This window comes from Monodelphis domestica, chromosome 1 (assembly GCF_027887165.1).
Source record: "Monodelphis domestica isolate mMonDom1 chromosome 1, mMonDom1.pri, whole genome shotgun sequence".
In the NCBI taxonomy this organism is placed as follows: domain Eukaryota; kingdom Metazoa; phylum Chordata; class Mammalia; order Didelphimorphia; family Didelphidae; genus Monodelphis; species Monodelphis domestica.
Window position 1 is genome coordinate 298346182 of NC_077227.1, and position 25562 is coordinate 298371743.

Consider the following 25562-nt stretch of genomic DNA (forward strand, 5'->3'; position numbering starts at 1 on the left):
TATAAGAGAGTAGAGCATTTTTTTCATGTGCTTATTAATAGTTTTGATTTTTTTGACTGAGAATTGCCTATTCATGTCCTTTGCCCATTTATCAATTGGAGAATGGCTTGATTTTTTTGTACAATTGGGTTAGTTCTTTATAAATTTGGGTAATTAGACCTTAGAGGTTCTTGTTATGAAGATTGTTTCCCAGTTTGTTATTTCTCTTCTGATTTTGGTTACATTTGTTTTGTTTGTACAAAACCTTTTAAATTTGATATAGTCAAAATTATTTATTTTACAAATTGTGGCTCTTTCTAAGTCTTGCTTGGTTTTAAAATCTTTCCCTTGTAATGGTGAAAATTTCACCTTTTTAAGATTGTTGTAATATTGAACAATGGCCGCCAAGGAATTTACTTATGAAATTCCTAAAATGAAACACTCAAGTCAGAATGGAGTTTATGAAGGTTTAATCACAATGGGAGTAGGGAAAAGGAGAGGGAGAGGAGAGAGGAGAAAAGGGAAAGGGGCTACTCAACCTCTGACCAAAGCAGAGGGAGTTTAGGCCCAAAGGGCCAAGGTGGAAGGAATCAGTCCTTGACTCACGTGACCGATCTGAAGGGAAGCTGTCTGTGGGCCTCCTCTCTGTTCTAACTTCTAACTCCAACTGGCGTCTTGCTCTATCCACAGGAAGTGAGCGAATTCCAGAGGCTGTTCCCTACCTCAGTTCCTGTGCCTCACAAGTGCCAATGGTTGGCTCTAGCTTGGCTTAGGACAGCCCAGGTGGGCAGATAGTTATTTCTGATTTGTCATTGACATGCCCGTGTAGTGTGGGTGTGCACAATTTTTGGGTGCTATACCAAGATGGAGACTTTTGAAATTCACACCCTTCCCAAAGATCTGACATGTATACTATTCTGTGTTCACCTAATTTACTTATAGTTTCCTTCAGGTCATTCATCCATTCTGAGTTTATCTTGGTGTAGGGTGCAAGATGTTGGTCCAAGTCTAATCTCTCACACACTGTCTTCCAATTTTCCCAGCAGATTTTATTAAATAGTGGATTTTTGTCCCCAAACCTGGGATTTTTGGGCTTATTCTAGACAGTTTTGCTGAGGTCCTTTACCCCAAGTATATTCCACTGATCCTCCTTTCTGTCTCTTAGCCAGTACCAAATTGTTTTGATGACCACTGCTTCATAGTAGAGTTTGAGATCTGGGACTGCAAGGCTGCCCCCCTTTGCACTTTTTTCATGATTTCCCTGGATATCTTTGATCTTTTGTTCTTCCAAATGAACTTTGTTATGGTTTTTTCTAATTCTGTAAAAAAGTTTTTTGGTAGTTCGATGGGTATGGCACTAAATAAATAGATAATTTTGGGTAGGATGGTTATTTTTCTTATGTTATCTCATCCCATCCATGAACAGTTAATGTTTTTCCAATTATTCAGATCTAGTTTTAGTTGTGTGGAAAGTGTTTTGCAGTTGTGTTCATATAGTTACTGTGTTTTTCTCGGCAGATAGATTCCTAAGTATTTTATATTGTCTAGGGTGATTTTGAATGGGATTTATCTTTCTAATTCCTGCTGCTGCAATGTTGGAGATATATAGAAATGCTGATGTGGGTTTATTTTGTATCCTGCTACTTTGCTAAAGTTGTTGATTATTTCAACTAGCTTTTTAGTTGATTCTCTAGGATTCTTCAAGTAGACATCTATCATCCACAAAGAGTGATAGCTTCATCTCCTCATTGCCAATTGTAATACCTTCCATTTTGTGAATTTCAAAACTACTCAACCCTGTTCAAACCATTCTTTAGAGGATGGGATTTGGCTATTTCCTGATCAATAATAATAGAGATACTTGGAATGACAGAATCAGGACTTGGAAATTACAATCTTCACCCTACTCAGGGTAACAGGATTTAGGAAGGGCTGCAGCAAAGCTCAAGATTTAATTATTTGAGAATATGGCCTTCAACAGACATGTGCAAAGAGGGTCCTGGGTTAAGCTAGAGCCACCATTGGTACAGGTGAGAGACAGGAAGTGAGGTAGAGAAGAGCTCAGGAGTTCTGGGGACTTCCTGTGTAGAGGGAAGAAGGTGGTGGTTGTTGGAGCCTTGTGTTTGGAGTGGAGGAGCCCATAGACTGTTTCTCCATTTTGGTCAGGTGAGTGATAGGGACTGATCTCTTTTCTTTGCCTCAGCTATCCACGGCCTTGGGCCTTTGGCTCAGCTTAAGCAGAGTGGGTGTTTTAAGCCCTATTTCCTTCTCTCCCCTTTCCTCCTCTCTCCTCCTAATACTTTTCTTCCTACTGTTTGTAATTAAAATACCATAAAAGATTGACAGCTGACTTGAGTTTTCATTTAGCAATTACGTAGCTGAATTCCTTGGCGACCTTAAATTAATATGTATCAGTCTTTTTAAAGTGATTTCTATATCAAAATTTCTTTTTCTTCTCTAATTGCTACTGCTAGTGTTTCTAGTACAAGATTAAATAATAGCAGTGATAATGGGCATCCTTGTTTCACTCCTGATCTTATTGAGAATGCATCTAGTTTATCCCCATTGCAGATGATGTTGGCTGATGGTTTTAGATAGATATTGTTCATTATTTTTAGGAAAGACCCTTGTCATTTTCTTCAATGAATTTATTGTTTCTATGATTTGTTCTCTAACCAATTTTGCAGTATTGTATTACTTAATTTCCAATTAATTTTTGAATTGGCTCTCCATGTACCCTTACTGATCATTATTTTATTGTCTTATGATCTGAAAACGTTGCATTTATTATTTCTGATTTTCTGCATTTATATGCCATGTTTTATGACTTGGTATATGGTAAATCTTTGTGAATGTTCCATGTGCTGCTGAAAAGAAGGTGTATTCCTTTTTGTCCCTATTTCTTTTTCTCCATATATCTATATATTGTAATTTTTCTAAGATTTCATTCACCTCTTTTACTTCTTTCTTATTTTTTTATTTGATTTATCTAAATTTGATAGTGGTAGGTTCAGGTCTCCCACTAGTATAGTTTTACTATCCAGTTCCTCCTTCAATTCTCCTAGTTTCTCCATTAGAAATTTGGGTGCAATACCATTTGGTGCATACATGTTGATTAATGATATTTCCTCATTGTCTAGAGTCCCTTTTAACAAAATATAATTATCTTCCCTATCCCTTTTGATCAGGTCTATTTTTGATTTGGCTTTGTCAGATGTCATGATTGCAACTCCTGTCTTCTTTCTGTCAGTTGAGCTCCAATGGGTCTTACTCAAACCTTTAATTCTGACCTGTGAGTATCTACACACCTCAGGTGTGTTTCTTGTAGACAACATATGGTAGGATTCTGGATTCTAATCTACTCTCCTATTTATCTACATTTTATGAGTGAGTTCATCCCATTCACATTCAAAGTTATGATTGGCACTTGTGAATTCCCTAGCATTTTGATATCCTTCCCTAGTTATGTCCTTTCTTCTTTTGCTATATCTTTCTAAATCAGTGGTTTGCTTTTAATCAGTCCCCCTAATACCCTCCCTTGATATGCTTCCCTTTCTTTCCCCTCCCATTTTGTTCTCTTCTGTTTTTTTTAGGGTCTGTTAATTTCCCTCCCCCTTCTCCTTCCCTCCCTTTTTGTACTACCTTCCCCTTCCCCCTTAGTTTTACCTTCTCCCTTACCCTGTTGGATAAGATAGAATTCAAGATCCCAATGGATCTAGGTGCTCTTCCCTCTCAGAGTTGATTTCACTTAGAGTAAGGTTTAAGCACTATTAGCACTCTCTTCCACTCCTTCTTATAAGAGTAGTAGTAGTACCTCCCCATGTGTATCTTTGTGTGAAAAAGATTATTCTATTTATTTTATTTCTTTCTCCAATTATCTCTTGGAACTACCATTGATCCCTCCACCCTTTTTTCCATATCATCTTAATGCCCCAATCTTTCCCTATGCATGATTCTTCTAATTACTCTAATGATGAATACAATTTTTGAGAGTTACAAATAACATTTTCCAATATGTTAATAAATATATAATTTGATCTAATTGTAGTCTTTATAGAAGAGAGTTTGAATAAAACATTTTTTCTCTTTTCCCCTTTCTTTCATACATTCTTTCATACCTTTTCATGCTTCTCTTGTTCTTTGTTTGGGTAACAAACTTTCCACTGAGTTCTGATCTTTTCTTTACAAATACTTGGAAATCTATTTTGTTGAATGCCCATACATTCCACTGGAAAGTAATAGTCAGTTTTGATGGATAGGTGATTCTTGGTTGAAGACCTAGTTCTCTTGCCTTTCTGAATGTCATTTTCCAGGCCTTGCAGTCCTATAGTGTGGAAGCTGCCAGGTCTTGTGTGATCCTGATTGGTGCTCCTTGATATCTGAATTGTCTCTTTTTGGATTCTTGTAAAATTTTCTCCTTAGCTTTGAAGCTCTTTAATTTTGCAATTACCTTCCTGGGAGTTGTCTTTTTTGGGATTTAGTATAGAGGGTTTTCTATGAACTCTTTCAATGTCTATTTTGCCCCCTTGTTCAAGAACTCCAGGGCAATTGTCTTGGATGAATTCTTGTAGTATGTTGTCAAGATTTCTGTTTTTTCAGGTAGACCAATGATTCTCAAATTGTCTCTCCTTCCTCTGTTTTCCTGATCTGCCACTTTGTCAGTGAGATATTTTGTTTTCTTCTGTTTTGTCAGTATGTTGATTTTGCTTTATTAATTCTTGCTGTTTTTCAAGATCCTTGTCTTCCAGTTGCCTAATTCTAGTCTATAAAGACTGGCTTTCCTTTCCAGTTTGTTCTGCCCTGCATTTTGTGGTTTCCAGCTTTTTCTCCAATTGGGAGTTTTTGTCTCTCAGACTGTTGATCTCGCTTTGAATTAATTCCCATTTTTCTTGCCAGAAGGTTTCTATCTTTTGGATAAGTGCCAATTTGAATTCTACCAGAGCTTGTGGAAAATTTCCATTTTTTTGTGAAGGTTTTGATTTTGTTTGAATTTCATCCTCTTTTTCCTCTGTAGCCTGGGTTTTCCCTCTGTAAAAATTTTCAAGAGTCATTGATTTCTTCCTGTTTTTCTTGGAGAGTATGTCTTGGGCACAATGAGCCACCCCTTTGGTTGTTTTCCCTCTCCTTTTTAGTCAGAAATCTGAATGAGATGGGCAGTTTCTCTGTTTGTGGAGTTAAGGAGTGAGGCTTTTGCCTGAGGCAAGCTCTCCCATCTCCACAACCTCCACTGTTCACTAGAGCACCTGCCGTCTCTGCTCTTTCCAGTGCACAGAGGTTTCCTGTGTAATTGCTCTCAGGGTTATATCCCCAGCTGCCCTATTCACCTCCCAAGGACCTAGGGGGTGTCCATTGCTCACTCTAGAGGTGTCTTTCGCTCACTCGCTTTTTCTGGTGCATGCTGGTTCTGACTAGGTGTAGTGGGGGAGGGTAGATCGGCTCACTTTGAGTGTGAGCTTTTTCTCCTTCTTATAGTATGGAAATGCTCAAACCCCACATACCTTCAATGCTGCACTGTAAAAATTGTAATATTTGAAATTACTTTTACAAACTTATTATAGTAATTATTGGTCACCAAGGATTTCACTTATGAAAATCCTAATGAAACCCTCAAGTCAGAATGGAGTTTTATGGTAATTTAATTACAACGGGAGTAAGAAATTATTAGAGGGAGAGAAAGAGGGAGAGAAGGAAGAGGTTAACTCAACCTCCTGGCAGAGCCAGAGGGAGTTTTAGGCCTTGGAGGGCCAAGGCAAGGAAGGGAGTCAGTCCTTTCACTCATATGACCGATTTGAAAGAAAGCTGTCTGTGGGCCTCCTTCGAGCTCGAGCTCCAGAATCGAACTTGCTCTAGCATCATTTTCTTTTCATCTCTCCCCCCCACCTCTCCCAAAGCCGATGTGCAATGTCACTGGGTATCACATGTGTTCTTGATTTGAAACCATTTCCATGTTGTTGGTATCTGCATTAGAGTGTTCATTTGGAGTCTCAGTCATATCCCCTTCACCCCTGCAGTAAAGCAGTTGCTTTTCATCGGCCTCTCTTATTTGATTTTTAAAATCTTATTTGAGTCCTTTCAGACATTCTTTTTGATTATGGGACTAATTTACATTTCTCAATGTTTCATATGAAACTGTCTTAGTATAGTTGTCTTATAAGTCTGTGTCACTGTTGTATTATTCATATGGTCAGTTTCTTTTTTTTTTTTGCCTTTTTTTTACCTATTTCTTGACTTTTAAGTTTATGTTAAGGTTAGACTCTCTTTCTGTGGTGGAAGAACAGTCTCAAGCTTCAAGATTGTGAATGTGTGTACACACATGCTTCTGTTGTCAGAAGTAATCCTTGGGGTCTTCAAGTTTTCAGTTCTTCTAAGATGGTATGGAAAGCTGGTATAACCTAAAGAGAGGCATGATCATTGCCTTCCTAGCCTGTGCTCTTGTCTGACTCCAGTCACTCTTTTCTGCCCTAGTACTGTGACAAGAGAAGTTGTACATTCTTTTATACTAATTTTCTTTCCCACCCAGATATTATGACTCAGAACTTTGTATGGACAGTGCAAGAGAGCCTAGCAAAGGGTCCCTGGTTCTCTTGGATTTTTTTGGATAATTGACTTAGCTCCTTATAAATGTGAGAAATTAGACTTTTGTCAGAGGGATTTGTTATAAATACTTTCCCCCAATTTGTTGCTTCCCTTCTAATTTTGTTTACATTGGGTTTGTTTGTATAAAAAGTTTTAAATTTAATATAATAAGCATTATTCATTTTACATTTTGTAATATTCTTTATTTCTTGTTTGGTCTTTCCTTTCCCATAGATCTGACAAGTACACTATTCTAAGTTCACCTAATTTACTTATAAGTTCCCTTTTTATTTTGTCATTTACCCATTCTGAATTAATCTTGGTACAGGGTGTGAGATATTGATCTAAACCTAATATCTCTCATAATGTTTTCCAATTGTCCTAGCAGTTTTTGATCCAAAAAAAGATCCAAAACAAGGATATTTGGGCTTATTGTGCACTATTTTTCTGAGGTCATTTACCCCTAGTCTATTTCATTAATCCACCCCTCTGTCTCTTAGCCAGTATAATACTTATTTGATGATTTCTGGTTTATTGCACAGTTTCAGATCTCATAGTGCTAGACTTCTATTCTTTTTTTTCATTAGTTCCCTTGATTTTCTTGATTTTTTTTGTTCTTGCAGATGAACTTTATTATATTTTTTTCTAATTCTATTAAAAAAAACCTTCTTGGAAGTTTGATAGGTATGGCACTAAATGGGTAAATTAATTTGTGAAGGATTATCATTTTATTATATTAGCTCATCCTACCCATCGACAATTAATGTTTTTCTAATTATTTAGATCTGTTTTTAATTTGTGTGGTAAGTGTTTTGTACTTGGGTTCATATAATTCCTGTTTTTGTCTTGGCAAATAGATTCCTAGATATTTTGTATTGTCTATGGTGATTTTAAATAGAATTTTGAACTTTTGTTGCCAGGGTGTATTAGATATATAGAAATGCTGATGCTTTATGTGGGTTTATTTTGTATCCTGCAACTTTGCTAGAGTTGCTGATTATTTCCATTAGGTTTTTAGTTGATTCTCTACGATTCTTTATCGTCTAAAAAGAGTGAGAGCTTAGTCTCCTCATTGCCTACTTTAATCCCTTCAATTTCTTTTTCTTCTCTAATTGCTACTGCTACATTTCTAGTACAATGTTAAATAGAGGTGATAATGGGCATCTTTGCTTCACTTCTGATCTTATTGGGAAGCCTTCTAACTTATCCTCATTGCAGATGACGCTTGCTGATCTTTTTAAGTATATGCTGCTTATTTGGAACTATGCCCAATGGGTGCTAAAAGACTATCTGCCCTTTGATCCAGCCATAGTACTGCTGGGTTTGTACCCCAAAGAGATAATTAGTAAAAGACATGTACAAAAATATTCATAGTTGCGCTTTTTGCATGCTTATTGATATGGTAAATTATGTGGTTGTCCTAATTTTAAACCAACCTTGCATTTCTGATATAAATCCCATCTGATAATAGTAGATAATTCTCATGATCACTTACTGGACAGTTTTTGTTAGTATTCTATTAAAGATTTTTGAATCTATGTTCATTAAGGACATTGGTCTGTAGCTTTCTTTCTCTATTTTTGTTTTGCCTGGCTTTGGAATCAATACCATATTTGTGTCATAAAAAGAATTTGGTGAGACTCCTTCTTTGCTTATTTTGTCGCATAATTTTTGTGGTATTGGGATTGGTTGTTCTTTAAATATTTGATAGCATTCACTTGTGAATCCATCTGAACCTGGAGATTTTTTTTGGGAGTTCCTTAATGACTTGTTCAATTCTTTTTCTGAATTGGGATTGTTTAACTATTCTATTTCATCTTTAGTTTAACTATACAATTTATATTTTTGTAAAGATTCATCCATTTCACCTAGATGTTCATGTTTATTGTCATATATTTGGGCAAAATAGCTCTTATTAGCTTGATTTCCTCTTCATTTGAAATGAGGTCTCCCTTTTCATCTTTGATAATGTTAATTTGATTTTTTTCTTTCTTACTTTTGGTTAGGTTAACCAGTACTTTATCTATTTTATTTGTTTTTTCATAGTACCAGCTCCTAGTCTTATTGATTAGTTCAATAGTTCCTTTACTTTCAATTTTATTAATTTCATCTTTGACTTTTAGAATTTCCAATTTGGTTTTTACCTGGGGATTTTTAATTTGTTCTCTTTTTAGTTTTTTAAGTTGAATGCCCAATTAATTGACCTCTTTCCTTTCTGCATTGTTGACATATGCACTCAGGAATAGAAATTTCTCCCTCAATGCATTGGCTGCATTCTATTGATATTGTTATGTTATTCCCTCTGAAATGACTATTTCTTTATAATTATTAAGCACACAATAAAAAATCCAATTTCCTTTATAAAAGCACATTGATCTAAACAATATACAAAATGACTAAAATAACATAAATGGAAAAATACCAGTAAAACAAATAAAACTTATATGGTACAAAGTTATTATGAAGTTTTGTCCCAAAGAAAAGGCATACAAATGTACTTTCCTCTCTTCTCTTTTGAGGATGGAAACTATGAACCTGGAATATTATTTAATGTTTCAAACTTGTTAGGTATGTGGATTAGATTTGTATTTTAATGTTTTTTTTCTTATAAAGTTTGGATCTTTAGGAACAGAAAAGAGATATATTGAAAAATATAGGCTATGTAAAAGATATCAGTAAGTTTTTTTCAAAGTTAGAAAAGTATATAAATCACAAGAAGGAATTACCTTGTAGTTTTGAATATGATTTTAATTCACTTTATATTAGAAAAGGAATGTGCAACATGTATATAGTGTACAATAAAAGATTGCTGTCCATATGCGGTATTGTGTTAAAATTCCCAATTTATGTCTTACTGTCTTTTCTATATTATAAAAGGCCCTTTGGTTTATTATTGTGGCTGTTCAGTCATTTCAAGTCATGTCCATATCTTTATGACTCCTTATGGGGTTTAATTGGCAAATATACTTCTCTAACTTATTTTATAGATGAGGAAACTAAGAAAAACAAGGTTAAGTGATTTGTTCAAGATCACACACCTAGTGAGTGTCTGAGTTTTGATTTGAACTCAGGTTTTCCTCTCTCCAGGTCCAGAGTTTTATTCATTGCACCACCTAGCTGATTTATTACTACATGCTCTTTTTGCAAGGCTTGGTGATGGTTGGAATTCAGATTTTAAATGTGTTCTTTATTTTTAAATGTTTGTTTTATTATTATGAACTTGGCAAATGTTAACATATCCTTATATAAAGAACAGAAAATAGAATTACATGGGAAATCTTGAATCTCTATTACCTACATAGATTTAATATAATTTAACACAGCAGCTTCAATACTGCTTTCCTCTTTTGAACATTCTTCTGCTTCTTTCTATATGTTTTTAAAGATTATTTCATCCATTCATTTTTACATCATTAGATATTTAACCAATTTTGAACCCATTTAATTGTATTATATTTTAATCTATTTCTCACCATCTTTCCCCACAAGAATAGCAATTAGTTAAGCATTATTAAGCAACTACTTTATACTAGGCAATATGCTACATATTAGGGATACAAAGAAAGGCAAAAGATTGTCCCTAATCTCAAGAAACTCACAATGTAAAAGAGGAAAAAACATGCAAACAACTGTGTACAAACAAGATCTAAATGTGTTATGAGTTGGTAGTTATGATAGATATTAAGGCTGAATAAGTAAACCTGAGAATCATTAAAAATGTCAAGAAGTTGAGATGTTGTGGGTTGCAGAGGTGAACCCTCCCAGGGTTTGGGAAGGCTACCTTTTGCAAGTGCAAGACTCCAAAAGTTAGCTTGAAAAGAAAAAGAGAAATTTAATTTAGAAGGTAATGTTGAATCTGTCCAAGAGGACAGCATAGGTAGAATCCTGCTTCTGTAATAGCAAGGAGGACTTTGAAAGGGAAAGAACCAATGTTCAACTGTTGGGGAAGGGATACTACATGGCACTTCCTCTTTATTTCTCTAAGTTCATTTGTTACCAGTGAAGTCAGTCAGTCAAGACTAAAGGGTTAGTTTTTTTCCCTAAAGGCTCCTTCTTAACTGATGGATTGAAATTTTCCTCCTATCATAGACTCTGATTCAGCTTCTAGTATAACATCAAAGTATCTAATTTATTTGGGTATAAGGTTCTTGAAAGAATGAAGAAAGGAAAGAGCAGGGGATGAGGAAGTCTCTAAGATTTTTTTCCTATGTAGCTCTTGAGTGTTTGACCAAGAAAATGTTTTCATGAATAAGCTCTGGGTTCCCCTAAGGGAAAAAGAGAGTATCCCAAAGATTGGCTTCATTTGATAGTTGAGATCTTCAGTTCAAGCAGAGGATTTTTGAGATTTGTATTTCTTCATCCAGCTCCAGAGTCCCAGATATGAAGAGCTTTGGGTCTTCCTCCAACTGCTTTTGAACCTGGATGGAACTCCATCCCATCTCCCAAATCCCATCTCCCAAACTCTTGTGAAGGTTACATTTACTACTTTTCTCAGCATCTCTTCAAACTTAAAATTTCTCTTTGCTCCTGGTCATCCCCTTGTTCTTTCTTCCTTGATGAAACAGAATAGATGGAAAGCTATTCTAGGGAAGACTGCATGGATGGAAAAGCTGTTCCCCCAGATGTCATCAATTCTGGAGATTGTATACTCTACAACAGTGAGGATGTGACTCTGGAGCAAGGGGTTGGGAGGAGGGATAGGTTTGTTGGAAGGGATGGGAGTGGGTCTCCTGATTTGGAGGACAGATGGATGAGTTATGTCTCTTTGTCCATCTCAAATCAATGGGACTATCAAAGGAGGGTAATACTCAAGGTCAAATGGTTTGGACTGGGAGTCATGAGGGCCTAAAGGAGCAAAGGAATTTCCAATAGTTTGCCTGAGTTTCTGGGGATACAATGCTCATGCCATTTTTATTGTTTCATATTCAGTTCTCTTTTTCCTTCTTTTGAAAAAAATGTTCATAGTTATTACATTTTCTAGATAATAATAATATTTTTAAAAATGAAAAATATTTGAATTAGATTTTTGGTAAAATTAGTTCAACAATTTGTAACAATATGAGAGAAGTTTCATCTTCTTTGGATCAGTAGTTCCATTATTAGATAGAAAGGTTCTGTGTGTATCAAAATATTTAAAAATCCATATGATAAAATATATTTCCTTTCTCATTTGAGATATAGGCAATAATGAGTGGGGAATTTTGTACACACTACAAAAGTTTTGCTTAAATGTTTTTCTTTGTTTCACGAAGGCTGATGATACATCTGATCATACATCTATCCCCAAAACTAGAACAAAACGAGACACTCATATACTATAAAATAACTAACAAAAGAAAGTTTACTTGGCCGCAGAAGGAAAGGAATTTTTATCCAGGATAAATTCAACTGATTCTGTGGAGTTGTTTCCCACTGTCATTTATGCATGTACAATGTCCTTATGTATTATAGCCCCTATAGTTCTTGTATACAGAGGAACAAAAAGCTTGCTCCCCTAACCAATCAAACTACATGAATAATTTCAAATAGTTTTAAGGAAAAATAAGTCAAATTTTCATGGAGAGTGGGGGCTATAAAGATGATACAGGCATACTCCACAGGTATTGTGAGTTCAGTTCCAAACCATCACTGCAAAAAAGCAATAAAGTCAACTTTATTTGAGTTTTAGTGTGAACTTCTCTCAGTGGAACACTGAGGTCATTTAGCACTAAGATTGTTAAATGAACTAATTTCAATATTGTGTCTCAGGGAATAAGTAGGACTGAAAGGGAAAATAGACACATACATGAACATACAGTCAGTTGAATAGTCAAAATATATATATTTATTAAGTTCATTTGTCCTATATGTATGCAATTTGTGGTTCCTCCAAACAATTACAATAATAACATCAAAGATTATTGATCATTGATTCACTGTAACAGACATAATGATAAAAAAGTTAGAAATATTATAAGAATTACATAAATATGGCTCAGAGAAATGATGTGAGCACATGCCATTAGAAAAAAGGCACTGAGGAGGCAGCTAGGTAGCTCAGTGGATTGAAAGTCAAGCCCAGAAATTGAGGTCCTGGGTTCTAATCTGGCCTCAGACACTGCCTATCTGTGTGATCCTGGACAAGTCACTTAACCCCTATTACCTAGCCCTTACTACCCTTGAAGTGTCCTGTTATCGATCCCAAGAATGAAACAAAGACCAACAATGTAACACACAGGACGGAGTTTATCAAACAAACTTCAGTTTGGACACAGCACTCTAAAAATGGCTGAGCCCTGAGTCTGGGGCTTGCAGGCTTTTTATCCTGGAGTGGTAGGGGGAGTGCACAGGAATTCCTGGGGTGACAGGAGTAAACAGGAATTCCTGGGCCTGGGGTCCTTATCAGTTCCTAGTACATTAACTTTGACTGCAGGGGCGCTAGGGGCAAGGGGGTCAGGTAGAAAATAGTTTCCAGGGCTTGTCCTTCATTCCACACGTCTTCAGCTGTACATGAGGAATCTTCCTCATGTGACCATATCATCATAAGGGGATTCAATAGTTTCAGGGTTTGATAATGTTGGCAAAGGACAATTAGCTGGACAGTATTAATGTAATCCTTGACGAATGCTACTAGGTGATTAAGAATGTATGGAACATAGATTCCTTAACTAACCCCATATGATCAAGCATAAAAGTAAAGAATAACATAGAGTCCTATAGAGGTCATTAGATGCCTTAGGCTAGGAGTCACAAGGATGCAAGGGAGCAAAGGAACTTTCCTGACAGTAGTTTGCCCGAGTATCGGGGGGTACAATACCCATATCATCTCCCCATCCCTCTCCAAATAACGAAGGGAAAAGGGGTGATGGTCTCAGTCTTGTGTAGCTTCTTCAGAGCTGAGAATGGTGTAGAGCTATCCCTGCCTCTTGTCAGGGGAGAGGTATTGACTGTAGGCAATGTCCAGGGTTTCAGGCTGGAATAGTTGCTGAGGTTACAGTGATATCTGGGCGATTCCCATAAGTGCTTCTACCCTAGAAGCAACTAGAGAAGTGACAAGGTTACAAATGCAAGGTCCACATATCCCACAGGGGAGTAGCCAAAACTTGAACAGGGAAGGAAAGTCTGTGCTCACAGGGCCTTTAGGGGTGTGTCCTCAGTGACTGTCTGGGTCATACGTAGGTGGGGACCTGCCTGGAGATCTGAAGGATGTCCAGCGACTGCTTCCCCTGATTGGTAGACAGGTCACAATGGGGAGAGTCAGTCCCTAAGATAGAAGTGTAAAAACCAGGACTGGGGCAAAAACCAGAGCAACGGCTATAAACAGAGAAAATTAATACAATAGTAATTGATATCACACATTTGCATTTGAGTATCTTAGCCAACAGACTCCATCTTCAGAAATCATCTTCTGACAGGAATAGATCCCTTTAGGAAATTGGATTCCTGAGTTGTTTGCAGAGTTGGCATGTGATGTTTCTGTTAAAGAATATCCTTCTGCAAAGTACACATTAACATCTATAAACACTTGAGTAACAATATTTTACAGATTAATTTCTTTACCCCAGATTCTGGGGGAAATTCAGAAAGCTTTGAGCTATATTTCCAAGTTCAAGATTCAAACTTCAACTGTGGTAAATTAAGGCTCCAAATACAAGCCATCTATTAATAAACTTCACCTACTTCTCAAAGTATGTTCCCTAATAATTTAAGAATTTTCAATTATTATCTAATAGGTTGTTTGGGGAAATGGAAACTTTAATTCTACAATTTGTATTTTGTGTTGATTATGGGAATTTATCACAAAGGAAAAGGCAGACAGGGAAAATATTTCCTCATGTCCCAAAGACCAGAGTGAGTGGCTTTATGTACAAGCCAAGGCTGTCACTGGTTCATGCCATTATTGTTTCACTCAAGGATTAGCATCCTAGATGATCAGAAAAGTCCAAGGTGAGCCTTGGGTTGCCTTCTCCAACCATACCAGGACATTCTCTGTCCTTTTTGTACTTTGTTACCATTAGATCCCAGAAGCCTTCTTTTTCCTTAAAAGACAAATCTTACCCATTACAGCTCAGAGAAAGTCTGCTTATCAGTAGTGCAGAAACAAATTTCAATACCCCCAAACAAGCCTTATTTCTTCTTATTTCTCTTTTTGTTTTTAAGCTAAGTTTTGGAGTCTTGCATTCTTGCAAAAGGTATCCTTTCCAAACCCCAGGGGTACCCATCTGGACCCCATAACATTGGTACAATCACAGACATTTAAAATAATCACAACATTCTCATCCCTTCTGTCCAATCACACAGAAGGTGGGAACTGTGGTGTTTCAACTCTTAAGCCTATCAACATGGAATCTAGAAACCCCAAACTTGTAGTCTCATAAAATCTGATGAACCTCAAGTTTTAGAACTGGCTAACAAATTGGAGACCCCAAAGCTTGTACTTATTCTTGTTCCCATGAGAATCCACTCTGAAGGGAATCTCAGGATAGCAGTTTCAGATTGAATAATGGATCCTAAGGTAATTTACAATCCCAGTTAGGTAAGGCTAAACAAAAGCTAAGTACTTTTTGTCTTAGGTAGTTTTCCCATTGTATCAGAGACACTTTCCCAAGAAGACCCACACCTGGACAGGGTTCATCCTTTTAGTATCCATTATAAGCAGCCCCTTCCCTTATACCCTAGTTTTTGTCTATGATTCCTTTCCCAAGCTTAATTGTACTTTGTCAGTATAGTTTTGAACGTTCCCATTTCTTTGTAGCCTTAATAATAATTATATTTCCCTGTCCCTAGATTTCCCAAAAAGTATGAAACTTACTGTATTTTACCTCCTTCAGCTTATTTTATAGTTAGGTTTTTCTTCCCAGTGTACATATAAATTCTTCTCAAGGTTTTTGAAAATAGATCAGGAAAACTAAAAGTTTTTTGGGGGGGTGGCAGTTCTACTCCAAGGAATAGTAATACAATGGGCTTTTGAAAATTGGGGTTACAAACTAAATACTACTCTGAGAATTACACACAGAATCTCATCTAACACCATCAAGCCAAAGTTGATGCACTATGACCAGTTTTTCATATGACCATGATTTCATTGAAAAACAAATAGGAGAGGAGTTTAATGTAGATTATAGAGAGGAGTTTATATGCTGATGTTTTTTATTGTTAAAAAAAGTTAAACCTCATTTTTCCATTTACAAATAAACAGTGGGGTCACTCAGGTCACAATTTTGAATATGTATGTGTGATCTAATGTGAGGATAAACTTTCTGCATGGGCAAAAGAACACCAAGTTTTTCTCCCTTCTTGATAGGGCCTTTATATTTAACTGGCTTTATGTAGAATATTTTGACACAAAAACCTAAAAAGATAAGAAAATTAAAATTACTCAATCTCATATTTCAATAGGATTTCTTAGCACACTGAGTTGGATCTGTCCTTCCATGGAATTTGAGGTACTTACTGTCAACATGGAATCTAGAAACCCCAAACTTGTAGCCTCAAAAGATCTGACAAACCCTAAGTTTTAGGACTAGCTTAATCCACCCTGAAGGGAATCTCAGGCTAGGAGTTTATGACTGAATAATGAACCCTAAACATAAATGGCAATCCCAATTAGGTGGGACTAAACAAATGCTTTTTTTGTCTTAGGCAGTCTTCCCCACAGTATCAGAGACCCTTTCCCAAGAAGACCATCCTTTTAGTATCCATTGTACATAACCCCTTCCCTTATACCCTAAGGTCCTTTGGCTATGATTTCTTTCCCAAGCTTAATTGTACTCTGTCAGTATAGTTTGAATACTCCCATTTCCTTTTAGCTATGGTAATGTCAATCATCTTTCCCTGCCCCTGGATCTCCCCAAATGTTATATAGGGTCCCCAGATTCTTTTGTTCCTTGGATTTCCAATCTAGTGGTTGGCTCTCCCAGGGGTCAGTGACCAACAAGAGTTCAATCCTCCGACTCTGTGTGGGTGTGTAGCACACAGTTTTGTGTGACGGCTTTGAGGAAAGCACTGAACCCCTTTCCTTGATTAAAAGAGTGGTTTTTCTGACTATCTAATAGTTCTGTGTTTTTTTTTCAGATAACACAGGAAATGATTTCTTTACATGGGAACAAAGTATATCTCTGTAATTACCAACTACTAGTCCTAGTTCTACTTAACCTGGTTAACAACAATTTGAAGTTTTTTTTTTTTTTAAACCCTTACCTTCCGTCTTGGAGTCAATACTGTGTATTGGCTCCAAGGCAGAAGAGTGGTAAGGGCTAGGCAATGGGGTCAAGTGACTTGCCCAGGGTCACACAGCTAGGAAGTGACTGAGGCCAGATTTGAACCTAGGACCTCCCGTCTCTAGGACTGGCTCAATCCACTGAGCTACCCAGCTGCCCCCTGTTTTTTTTTTTTTAACAATAGACCTAAACCTAAACTCCTTAAGGAAAAATATCCCTATGTCAGTACTTCAGCCTACCTACCTCCTCCAGATATTTGTACACCATTATTAATTGCATTATTTTTGCTATAAGGTTTGGCTTGACGAATAATTGTTCCAGTGAAGGGGGCATACACAGCTGATCCATCTGTACACTCTACATCCACTCCTTGGTGTGCTCTTTGGCCTCTGGAACAGAAATAAAGAAGTAATGATTTGTGGCCAAATCAGCAGTACAATCTCACTGTTAGTTAGTCCAGTGACTAATGAGTCATAGAAAATGCATTCTTGTTATATCTTTACATCTTGCATTTCCTTATTCTGACTATCCTGCAGAGAAAAAGATGCTCAGTGTTGTGACATGGGCACTGTACCCCAGAAACCCAGGTGAACTATTATCAGGGAAACTCCCTTGTTTTGCCTCCTCCTGACTCTGAGCCTAAAAACACCCAATGAGCCCTCTAGGGTCCTGAGATGACTATCTTCCTTTGATTGTCCTCTAGATGGACAGAAAGATGCACCTTCAGGCCACACCTCGATCCTATCAGACATCTGTTTTTTCCCTAAAACTAAGGAATCTTTATGTACCCAGGCAGACCCCAGTATGATCATGCCTGAGTGACTAACTCTGTTGTAAAAAGTATAAAATCCCCAGAACTGGTGTCATCTGGGGGAACAGCCTTTCCTTTCATGCTGTCCTCCCAAGGAACTGCTCCCCATCTTGCTGTTCCACCTTGTTATCCTCCTGGCCATTCTCAACATTACTTCCTAAATTAATAAATTTCTCTTTTTTGTTTTTAAGCTGTTTTGGAGTCTTGCATGCTTGCAAAAGGTATCTTTCCCGAACTTCCTGCCCATATCATGTTGTATTTATTTATACAAAATAATATTTCCTATAGCTTGCATTTGCAAAGGCATTCTACACAAACTAACTTTCCAAATTAACTGAAACATCCCTTTAATGTTTAAAAATCTTTCCTGGAAATTTATTAAAAATTCTCTTTTAAGGCAACTGACTTGGGGTAATCATAATGTTTGCTATTCATTGTGTCCCTGTTGTTCAGTAGTTTTCAGTCATACCTGTCTCTTTTTAACTAACTTTTGAGATTTTCTTGGCAGAGATGTTAGTGAGATTTGCTCTTTCCTTTTCCAGCTCATTTTACAAATGAGGTTTGCCTTAGGACAAACAGGGTTAAGTGACTTTGCTAAGGTCACACAGCTAGTATCAGATGCCAAATTTGACCATCGGTCTATCTGACTCTACATCTGGTACTCAGTCCACTCAGTCAACATGGAATCTAGGAATCCCAAACTTGTGGCCTAGTGGGATCTGATGAACCCCAAATTTCAGGACTACCTTATAGGTTGGAAACCCCAAAGTTTATATTTGTTCCTTTTCCCATGGGAATCTACCCTAAAGGGAATCTCAGGCTAGCAGTTTCAGACTGAGTGGGGGACCCTCAGGATAATGACAAGCCTAGTTGGGTGAGACTAAGCATATGCTAAGGATACTCTTTGTTTTAGGTAGTCTCCCCTATTGTATCAGAACCTTTCCCAAGAATCACACCTGGTCTGGAACCATCCTTTACAATCTATTGTAAGAAGCCCTTTCTCTTACACCCTAGCCTCTAGTTATGATTCATTTTCCAAGCTTGATTGTATCTTGTCAATGTAGTTTGAACACTCCCATTTTATTTGTAGCTATAGCAATGTCAATCATCTTTCCCTGCCCTTGGATTCCCTAAATTCTTTTGTTCCCTGGAGTCCATCTAGCATGGTGACACTCCCAGGGGTCAGTGACCAGAGCGGCCAGAGTTCAATCCTTAGACTCTGTGAGTCGTATGTGGCACGCAGCTCTGTTGTCGAGGCCTACCAGTGCTGAACCCCCTTTTTTTTTGAAAAGGCTTGAAAAGATCTCTTGGAATTTGTAATAACTGTTTTGGCTACTCCTGAAAGTTTTCTTCCTTGTATTTAAATAAGTTATCTAAAGGTGGGGTTGTCAGATAAGGAAGCTATTACTTAAATTTATCTGGGGGTAGTAGATGCTGGTAGATTTTATGTCTAGCAAATTGGATAGCAGAAAATATCCAGTCCTTGGGAGTTCTAGTATGTTCTAGAATGTGTGGCCCAAACATTCTTGTGTCCTAAATGAGGTCAATACTATAGCCAGCATTCTTAAGTTCAAGTATATATATCAGTATGAATAAAAAAAAACACAATGTAAAAAAGTAAGTCTTCAGTCTTAGACATAGGGTGATTTATACTTGGCTACTCATAGAAATTAACAACTTTATTTTTCATTTCCCTTACCCTAATCCAAATTTATAGCTCTTGAAACTTGCCCTAGGAACTATACACAGGTATGTACATCTCTGAATATTACTTCAGTCTAATTGTTCTCTAAAAAAAAAGAAACTGAACAGGACAATCTTATGGCAGAACTAAGACTTTTCCTTCTTAATAGCCATTGTAAATCTGGCAGGCCTTACCTCCTATAAGCACTATAGTCTCCACACCCATGTTTATCACAGCCTCTGACAGCATTAGAAGGATTTCCAGCACATATGCTATTCCATTGTCCCGCCAACACTGAAAAAGAGGGGAGAAATGAGAAACTTATTTTCTTTGCCTACTGTGTTCTTTCCTTCTCATCTGGTCATTCAAGTCATTCAAGAATTGTTCAAATTATATCTCCTCAAAGAGTTTGCTGATCACTAAATCTGACAATTTTTTTTTATTTTCAATGACACAAAATTTACTAATGACATTAAAAAGTTTTCTCAATGTCTCAATTTGTTAAATTTTTCTTGTCTGCAAACTTACCTTTTAACCATTTAGCTCCAATATGATAATTCATTTTAGATTATAAATGGTACAAACTGTTTGATCTAATGAGCCTTATGAATAATGATAAAGAAGAAATAATTCTGAAATGCTAATATATAACTTACATGCTAAAAATGAGTCAAAGTAAGCATGAACTTTATCAGCAATCTCTGTTACAAATTGCATAAATATATCTACTGTCTGCAAACATGAAAACAGGAGGCAATAGTCAGTTTACTAAACTGTACTTGCCAGAGAAGAAAAAAAAGTGAATTCAAAAGTAGGAAAAAAAACGTAAGGATCAATTTTAGACATTTGTGATTTAAAAGATAATAGACACTAAGATTTAAGCCTTATCAGTTCTCAACATTATGTATTTTCTAAATGTCAAAAACTATCAAGTTTTTAGTTGGAAATCCTTCTAATGAATTTCACAATTCATATCCTGGAACCAAAGTAAATCAAAACATTGAGAGTTTTTGTTTTGTTTTGTTTTCTTAAACCAGATTTGTCACTTCATTGGACTCCAGGTAAGACACTTCTTTTTACTAATGCAGATAGACATTTTAGAAATTTAGATGCTAGAGACTTAGAATTCTAGAATGTTTAATGGGTTACTAAGAAGTTAGAGATTAGCCTACCTGTGACAGACAACCTGAACACAGGTCTTCCTAACTCTAAACCCAACTCTCTACTACATTACACTGGCACTCAATAAGATAACTTTAATAATTTTTAAAATCTCTATAATTTAAATAACTAAACACTTTGCTTTCAAAGATAAACCATAGATAAGAAATGAATTGTAAAGTTGGCCTTTCCAACTCTGACACCAAATGAGCTTATGGGTTTGAATCTGTTGCCTATCCACATTAACTACTGATTTTTCAAAAATAAATTTAAAATGCTGGTACATAAAATATTTTCTGATAAAACATAACAAATTTTATTGATTTCTGATTCTCTTTCCTCTAAATTTAAGATAAATCAAAGGACTTTTCGATTGCTTCCATACTCCCTTTTCCTCCTTAAAGATCTAACTTGTTCATGAACAAGCTGTGGTTATCTTCGTGATTAAAAAAGAAAAATAATAAAATACATTTGAAAATGAGGAGCAAGTTCCTGAAATTATCATTTGAACTTACCAGTTGAAATCAAAACAGCCAAAACCAGTATCTTGAATGACAGCATTTTATTTCTCCTTTGATGGTGGTGGTGTTTAGGCTAGAGTGTTTCTTTCTGAATGAGGGAAGGATGTAATGCTTTTCAGCCACTCTTGAACTCAAAAGTACAGGTTGGTGTCACTTCTGAGCTCTAAATTAGTGAGAAGAAAAAAGAGAAAAATGGGGTGAGAGAAAAAAAGAGAGCTTTATAGGGCTGTGTGAAAGGTCTAAGGTGAAATTCTTCTAAACCACAAAAAGCTATTTGATTTAGTTAGGCAACTTGATAAAATAATTTGTTTGGGGAGGGAATTTGGCAGAGAAAGAAACAAAAAGAACATAAATTTAAACATTGACAAATTGTCTCAAAGGTGAAGGTCATATTGCCATCCAGTGATGGAGATCAGCTAGCACAAACAAATGGTCAAATTTCTGTCTGTAGAAATATATATATATACATATATATTTGTCATATTATTTGCTGACCTGTTGAATTTCCTTGTGGTAATTCTACATATCTGTTGCATAAAAGAATTAATAATTTCAGACTTTTCATATAATTTCTATGTCATACAATAGCAATAACTAACTTTTACAAAATTATTTTACATTTGCCAATGGTTTTACATTCATTACTTCTTTGAATTCTCACAGTACCCCTGGAAGTTAATATTTTGTTATCTCCATTTCACAGACAAATATAAGACACATATACTGAGGCTTTGAGATGTTAAATGAACATAGTCATTATCACACAGTTATTAAGAGTTAGAAGTTTCATTGAATTCAGCTCTTGAACTCCAAGTTCAGTGCTCTGGCATCTATGCTGCTTTTCATACCCTGAATAGATTCAGAACTCACATTTTACTTCTGTTTCATCTGTTTGTGAATAAGTAACTTGTACACTAGTGTTATTTCATAACATTTTCCACTTAACTATGCTGTTTCAATATGACTTAGCAGTGAGATTGAAGCGTGGTCTGTTTGCCAAGAGGATTAAAGAGGAAAGGACATAATATGTACAAAAATATTTATAGCATTCTTTTTGTGGTGGCAAAAAATTAGAAACAAGAGGATGCTCAGCAATTGGAGAATGACGGAACAAGTGGTGATATATGATTGTGATGGAATTATATTGTGCTATAAGAAATAAATGATGAAGGGGATAGTTTCATAAAAACCTGGGAAGCACATGAGCTGATGCAAAATGAAGTTAGCAGAACATTGTACATAATAAGAACAATATTTTGATGATGATCAACTATGAAAGACAGCTACTCTGATAAAGAGAATGCTACAAGACAATTCAAAAATGATAGAAATGATGAAGAGGGTTAATGAAATCTGAATGCAGATTGAAACTTATTGTTTTTAATTTCTTTATTTTTATTGCTATTTTTTGCAACATGGCCAATACAGAAATATATTTTGTATAACTTAACATTTATCACAGATACTCTATTACTTGCCTTTTCACTGAGTAGTGGGGAGGATGAGAAGGAGGGATAGCATTTAGAAATAAAAAAATTTTTAAATAAATGTTTCTTAATTAATTTAAAATAAAACTAAAATATTATCTTTAATATCCTGCTATTTTGTTCAGCATGATTTTGTTTCTTTTGATAAAAACTTTTCCTATAAAGATATACTTCTATTTCATGCTATAAATTAGGAAATAGACTTTTAAATATGGTATCACATTTCACTTAACACTATTTTTCAAGTCTAAATTTATTTTTAATGAAGACTATACTTAGTAATTAAGCAAAAAGTAACTGAGTTGAAAACTAAATTAAGATTCATTATTCTTCCTTGGCTCCTTCTCTGTTGTGACCAAAAATGGAGAAAAAAGTTCCAGAAGTCTTAGGACTGTGGGAAATTCTAAATGAAAAAATGTCATTTACCAGTGCAAAGTGGTAACTGTTCTACAACTCATAGGATTAGAGTGTCATGTCGGGTGGTATTGACATTTACTTACACACCAGTATGTCAGAAGTGAGACTTAAACCAGGTTTTTTAAATTTCTAGAACTGCTTTATTTCCACTCCCCTCTGCTGCATTTGGACAATGTGTCCAAATGAACCTCTAGTTACAGACCAAGCATCCTGTAATTGACATGAATTCAATTAAATGAGATTAATGTCAGAATAGAATAATTGTAATTTTTCATCTAACATAAGGTAAAATAATCTTTTTTTGTATTCTGAAAGATCTGTCACAAATTCTCTCATCTCCCATCCTTCACATCACTGGTATAAACTCAAATAGAAATAGGGGGTCACTAAACAGAATGCTCATTAACTTGGAAAATCACATATTCACTATGTTCTATTGTAGTTTTGTTTATTTCATTAAATATTTTCCATTTTGTTAAATATTTCTCAATTACATTTGTGAATTTTAGATTTCTCCTCCCTTACTTAGTCTGACAAAATCAGGAATGTCTTGTGAACTTTAAATTACTCCACCCTACTTAGATCTTACTTTATGGTGAAGATAGAATTATAGTCTCCTGATTGAACAATGAAGGTACTTAATTCTTACTTTATAGTGAAGCTAGAACTTTAAGCTAAATCTATTTTTAGATCTTAATGCAAAAATGTTTTAAATAACTAAGAAGGGTAAATTAATCACAAGAAGGTCAAGTGACTAACAAAAAGTGAACTTAAAGAAGTGTGAAGTAACTCAAAAGATATAATCTAATCAAAGAAGATGAGGACTAAAGAATGGGCATTTGTAGGAGGGGTAAAAGGTCTATAAATTTGGCTCACTTCCTCTCTCTGGGACCATTTGGTAGCAGAGATTTGACTGGTGACAACATACTGGGCCTTTCAGAATCTTGATGTGGCTACAAGCTATTGTCTGGTTCAGTGGTAAGTTTCTGGAAAAGTTTTTTCTCCTTTACTTTCCAAACTTATCCACTTAAAACCCTCTAATCTCCTTCAGAGACCTAGCAACAGAAAGATTGAACTCCCCTTGGCACAGGCCAGGAGGGAGAAAACCTATACCCTTCCATTTTTCTCCTTAAATTAATTTTCAGACTGACTTGGGTATTTTATTTGGGATTTTTTCCTCGGTGACCAATTAATTTAGATTTTAAGTCAAAACCCTAAAATTATCTTTATATGTAGCAGCCCACAGCTGTGTTTACTCAAGAGAGATAATTAACCTATAAAGTTGGCCCGAGAAGAGCACATTCTCTGTCCTGCGCATGGCCAGTAAGGCACTGTGATCCCCACTAGTTTAGGCGTGAAAGTAGGTTTCTTTGTTCTCCCCAGGCTGAAAAAGGATCTGCCATTATCTTATGACAATTTACCTTTCTACCAATGATAATCCCTATGTCTTTAATTGCTATGTATTATGTATGTTTGCATATGAAAATTAATAAAAGAGCCACACAGAGGCCAGCCCACTCTCTCTCACTCACTCTAACTCTCCCTCTCTCACTCTTCTCCTTTCTTCCCTCCTAACTTTCACTCCTTTCACTCTGTTGTCTCTCTGAGGCACCTTTCCTGTTCTACTCCCTAACCATGAGCCGTAAAAGTCTGTGCATTGAGCGAGGCTTGATGGGACTGGGCTTGCTCTTTATCTGTTTCTGTACACAGTTCTGATTTTCGTGGTTATAGTCACCTCACCGTTTCCTATCCTTGGGAGATGAGGGACTGGCCGAGCTAATCTCTGTGGGGCTCGTGTATAACGGATGATTCATGGCTGATTCTTTATTCCATCCCTCCCGACTTCAGATCGTTACCCCAAGTGGTAAAACTCCTATCTTTCCTTTCTTGAGTGAACCGCTGGCGGTCTCCCTCATTATACATTTTAATTTAGTTCATATCAGTCACAATGTGTCCCATAGGTCATATATTTAACAATTCTGCTCACAATTGACAATCTCTCAGTGTCTTCACTCACCATTCCTCTGAACTCATAGAATGAATCAAATCTCTTTCATATCAAGAGCCACATTTCTACTTGCTTCCTTTATACGATCCTCTTCTGTCTTTTCTGGTACCCTTCCCATCAGTCATTGCCTTACTCTGTCCATTATCTCTTCTCCACTATGTGTAAGTATGTTCTTGTTTTTCCTATCCTTAAAAAACCTTTTTTCAGCTAGCACTGAGAATCAATTCAATTTAACTTAAATATTTACTAAATGTCCTTTTATGAATATTGACACAATGGACTATATTTTGTTAGTTATATTTAAAATAATTCACATAATTGATGCCTAAAAATATACATGTGTGTTTATCAAAGTCCTTCAGTAAAAGCATGAATTAGCAGCCTAATAAGGGGGTCTAAATCATTAAAATTAGTAGGAGTTGTAAATATTCCCACTTGAGACTTTTTCTATGAGTCAGAAGTGGAAAGTGGAATTTTATCCTATAAAGACAATTAAAAAAAACCTCTCTCTTTAAGGAGACTTGTTAGAAGAGTGGGAGAAAGAGATAAAAACTGAACAACAAAATAGATAAGCCATTGGCACTACTGATTTTTTAAGAAGAAAATCAAATTACCAAATTATTTGGTTTAATAACTGAAAATAAAAAATATTTCACAAAATGAAGAAAAAGAAAGGAGAAAATTATTAAATGTTTTGGCCAATTATGTGCCAATAAAAC

At 35.9% G+C, this 25562-nt stretch overlaps 1 protein-coding gene and 1 long non-coding RNA gene across 4 annotated transcripts in view; one reads left to right on the plus strand and one right to left on the minus strand.

Moving 5' to 3' along the window:
- LOC103105748 (uncharacterized) overlaps window positions 1–21124 on the plus strand; it is a 67218-nt gene extending 46094 nt beyond the window's left edge. Inside the window, exon 3 of the long non-coding RNA XR_008915033.1 lies at window positions 20287–21124. This is a non-coding gene — a long non-coding RNA (uncharacterized LOC103105748). The remainder of the gene's footprint in view (window positions 1–20286) is intronic.
- Window positions 12357–21069, minus strand: LECT2 (leukocyte cell derived chemotaxin 2). 3 transcript variants are annotated; one of them, XR_008915031.1, is made up of 5 exons: window positions 20926–21069; window positions 19444–19543; window positions 16998–17143; window positions 13892–15886; window positions 12357–13798 (listed from the first exon to the last, which is right to left on the minus strand). XR_008915031.1 is itself a non-coding variant. In XM_001366934.3 (4 exons), exons 1-4 carry the CDS (start codon window positions 20969–20971, stop codon window positions 15720–15722), a joined length of 459 nt encoding a protein of 152 aa, XP_001366971.1. In that variant the 5' UTR covers window positions 20972–21069; the 3' UTR covers window positions 12357–15719. The 3 variants fall into 3 exon arrangements, 1 of the variants encoding a protein (XP_001366971.1); XR_008915032.1 differs by having other exon boundaries at window positions 12357–13575; window positions 13667–15886; XM_001366934.3 differs by having other exon boundaries at window positions 12357–15886.
- Window positions 21125–25562: the final 4438 nt, after the last annotated feature.

Excerpts from the sequence above, each read along its gene's own strand:
- LECT2 (XM_001366934.3), bottom strand. The coding sequence starts at position 20,971 with ATGCTGTCATTCAAGATACTGGTTTTGGCTGTTTTGATTTCAACTG. Across the intron at positions 19,544-20,925 it reads GGCTGTTTTGATTTCAACTG|TGTTGGCGGGACAATGGAAT; the intron begins GTAAGTTCAAAT and ends CCTCTTTTTCAG. Across the intron at positions 15,887-16,997 it reads TGTACAAATATCTGGAGGAG|GTTTTTGTGTCAAAATATTC; the intron begins GTAGGTAGGCTG and ends TTATCTTTTTAG.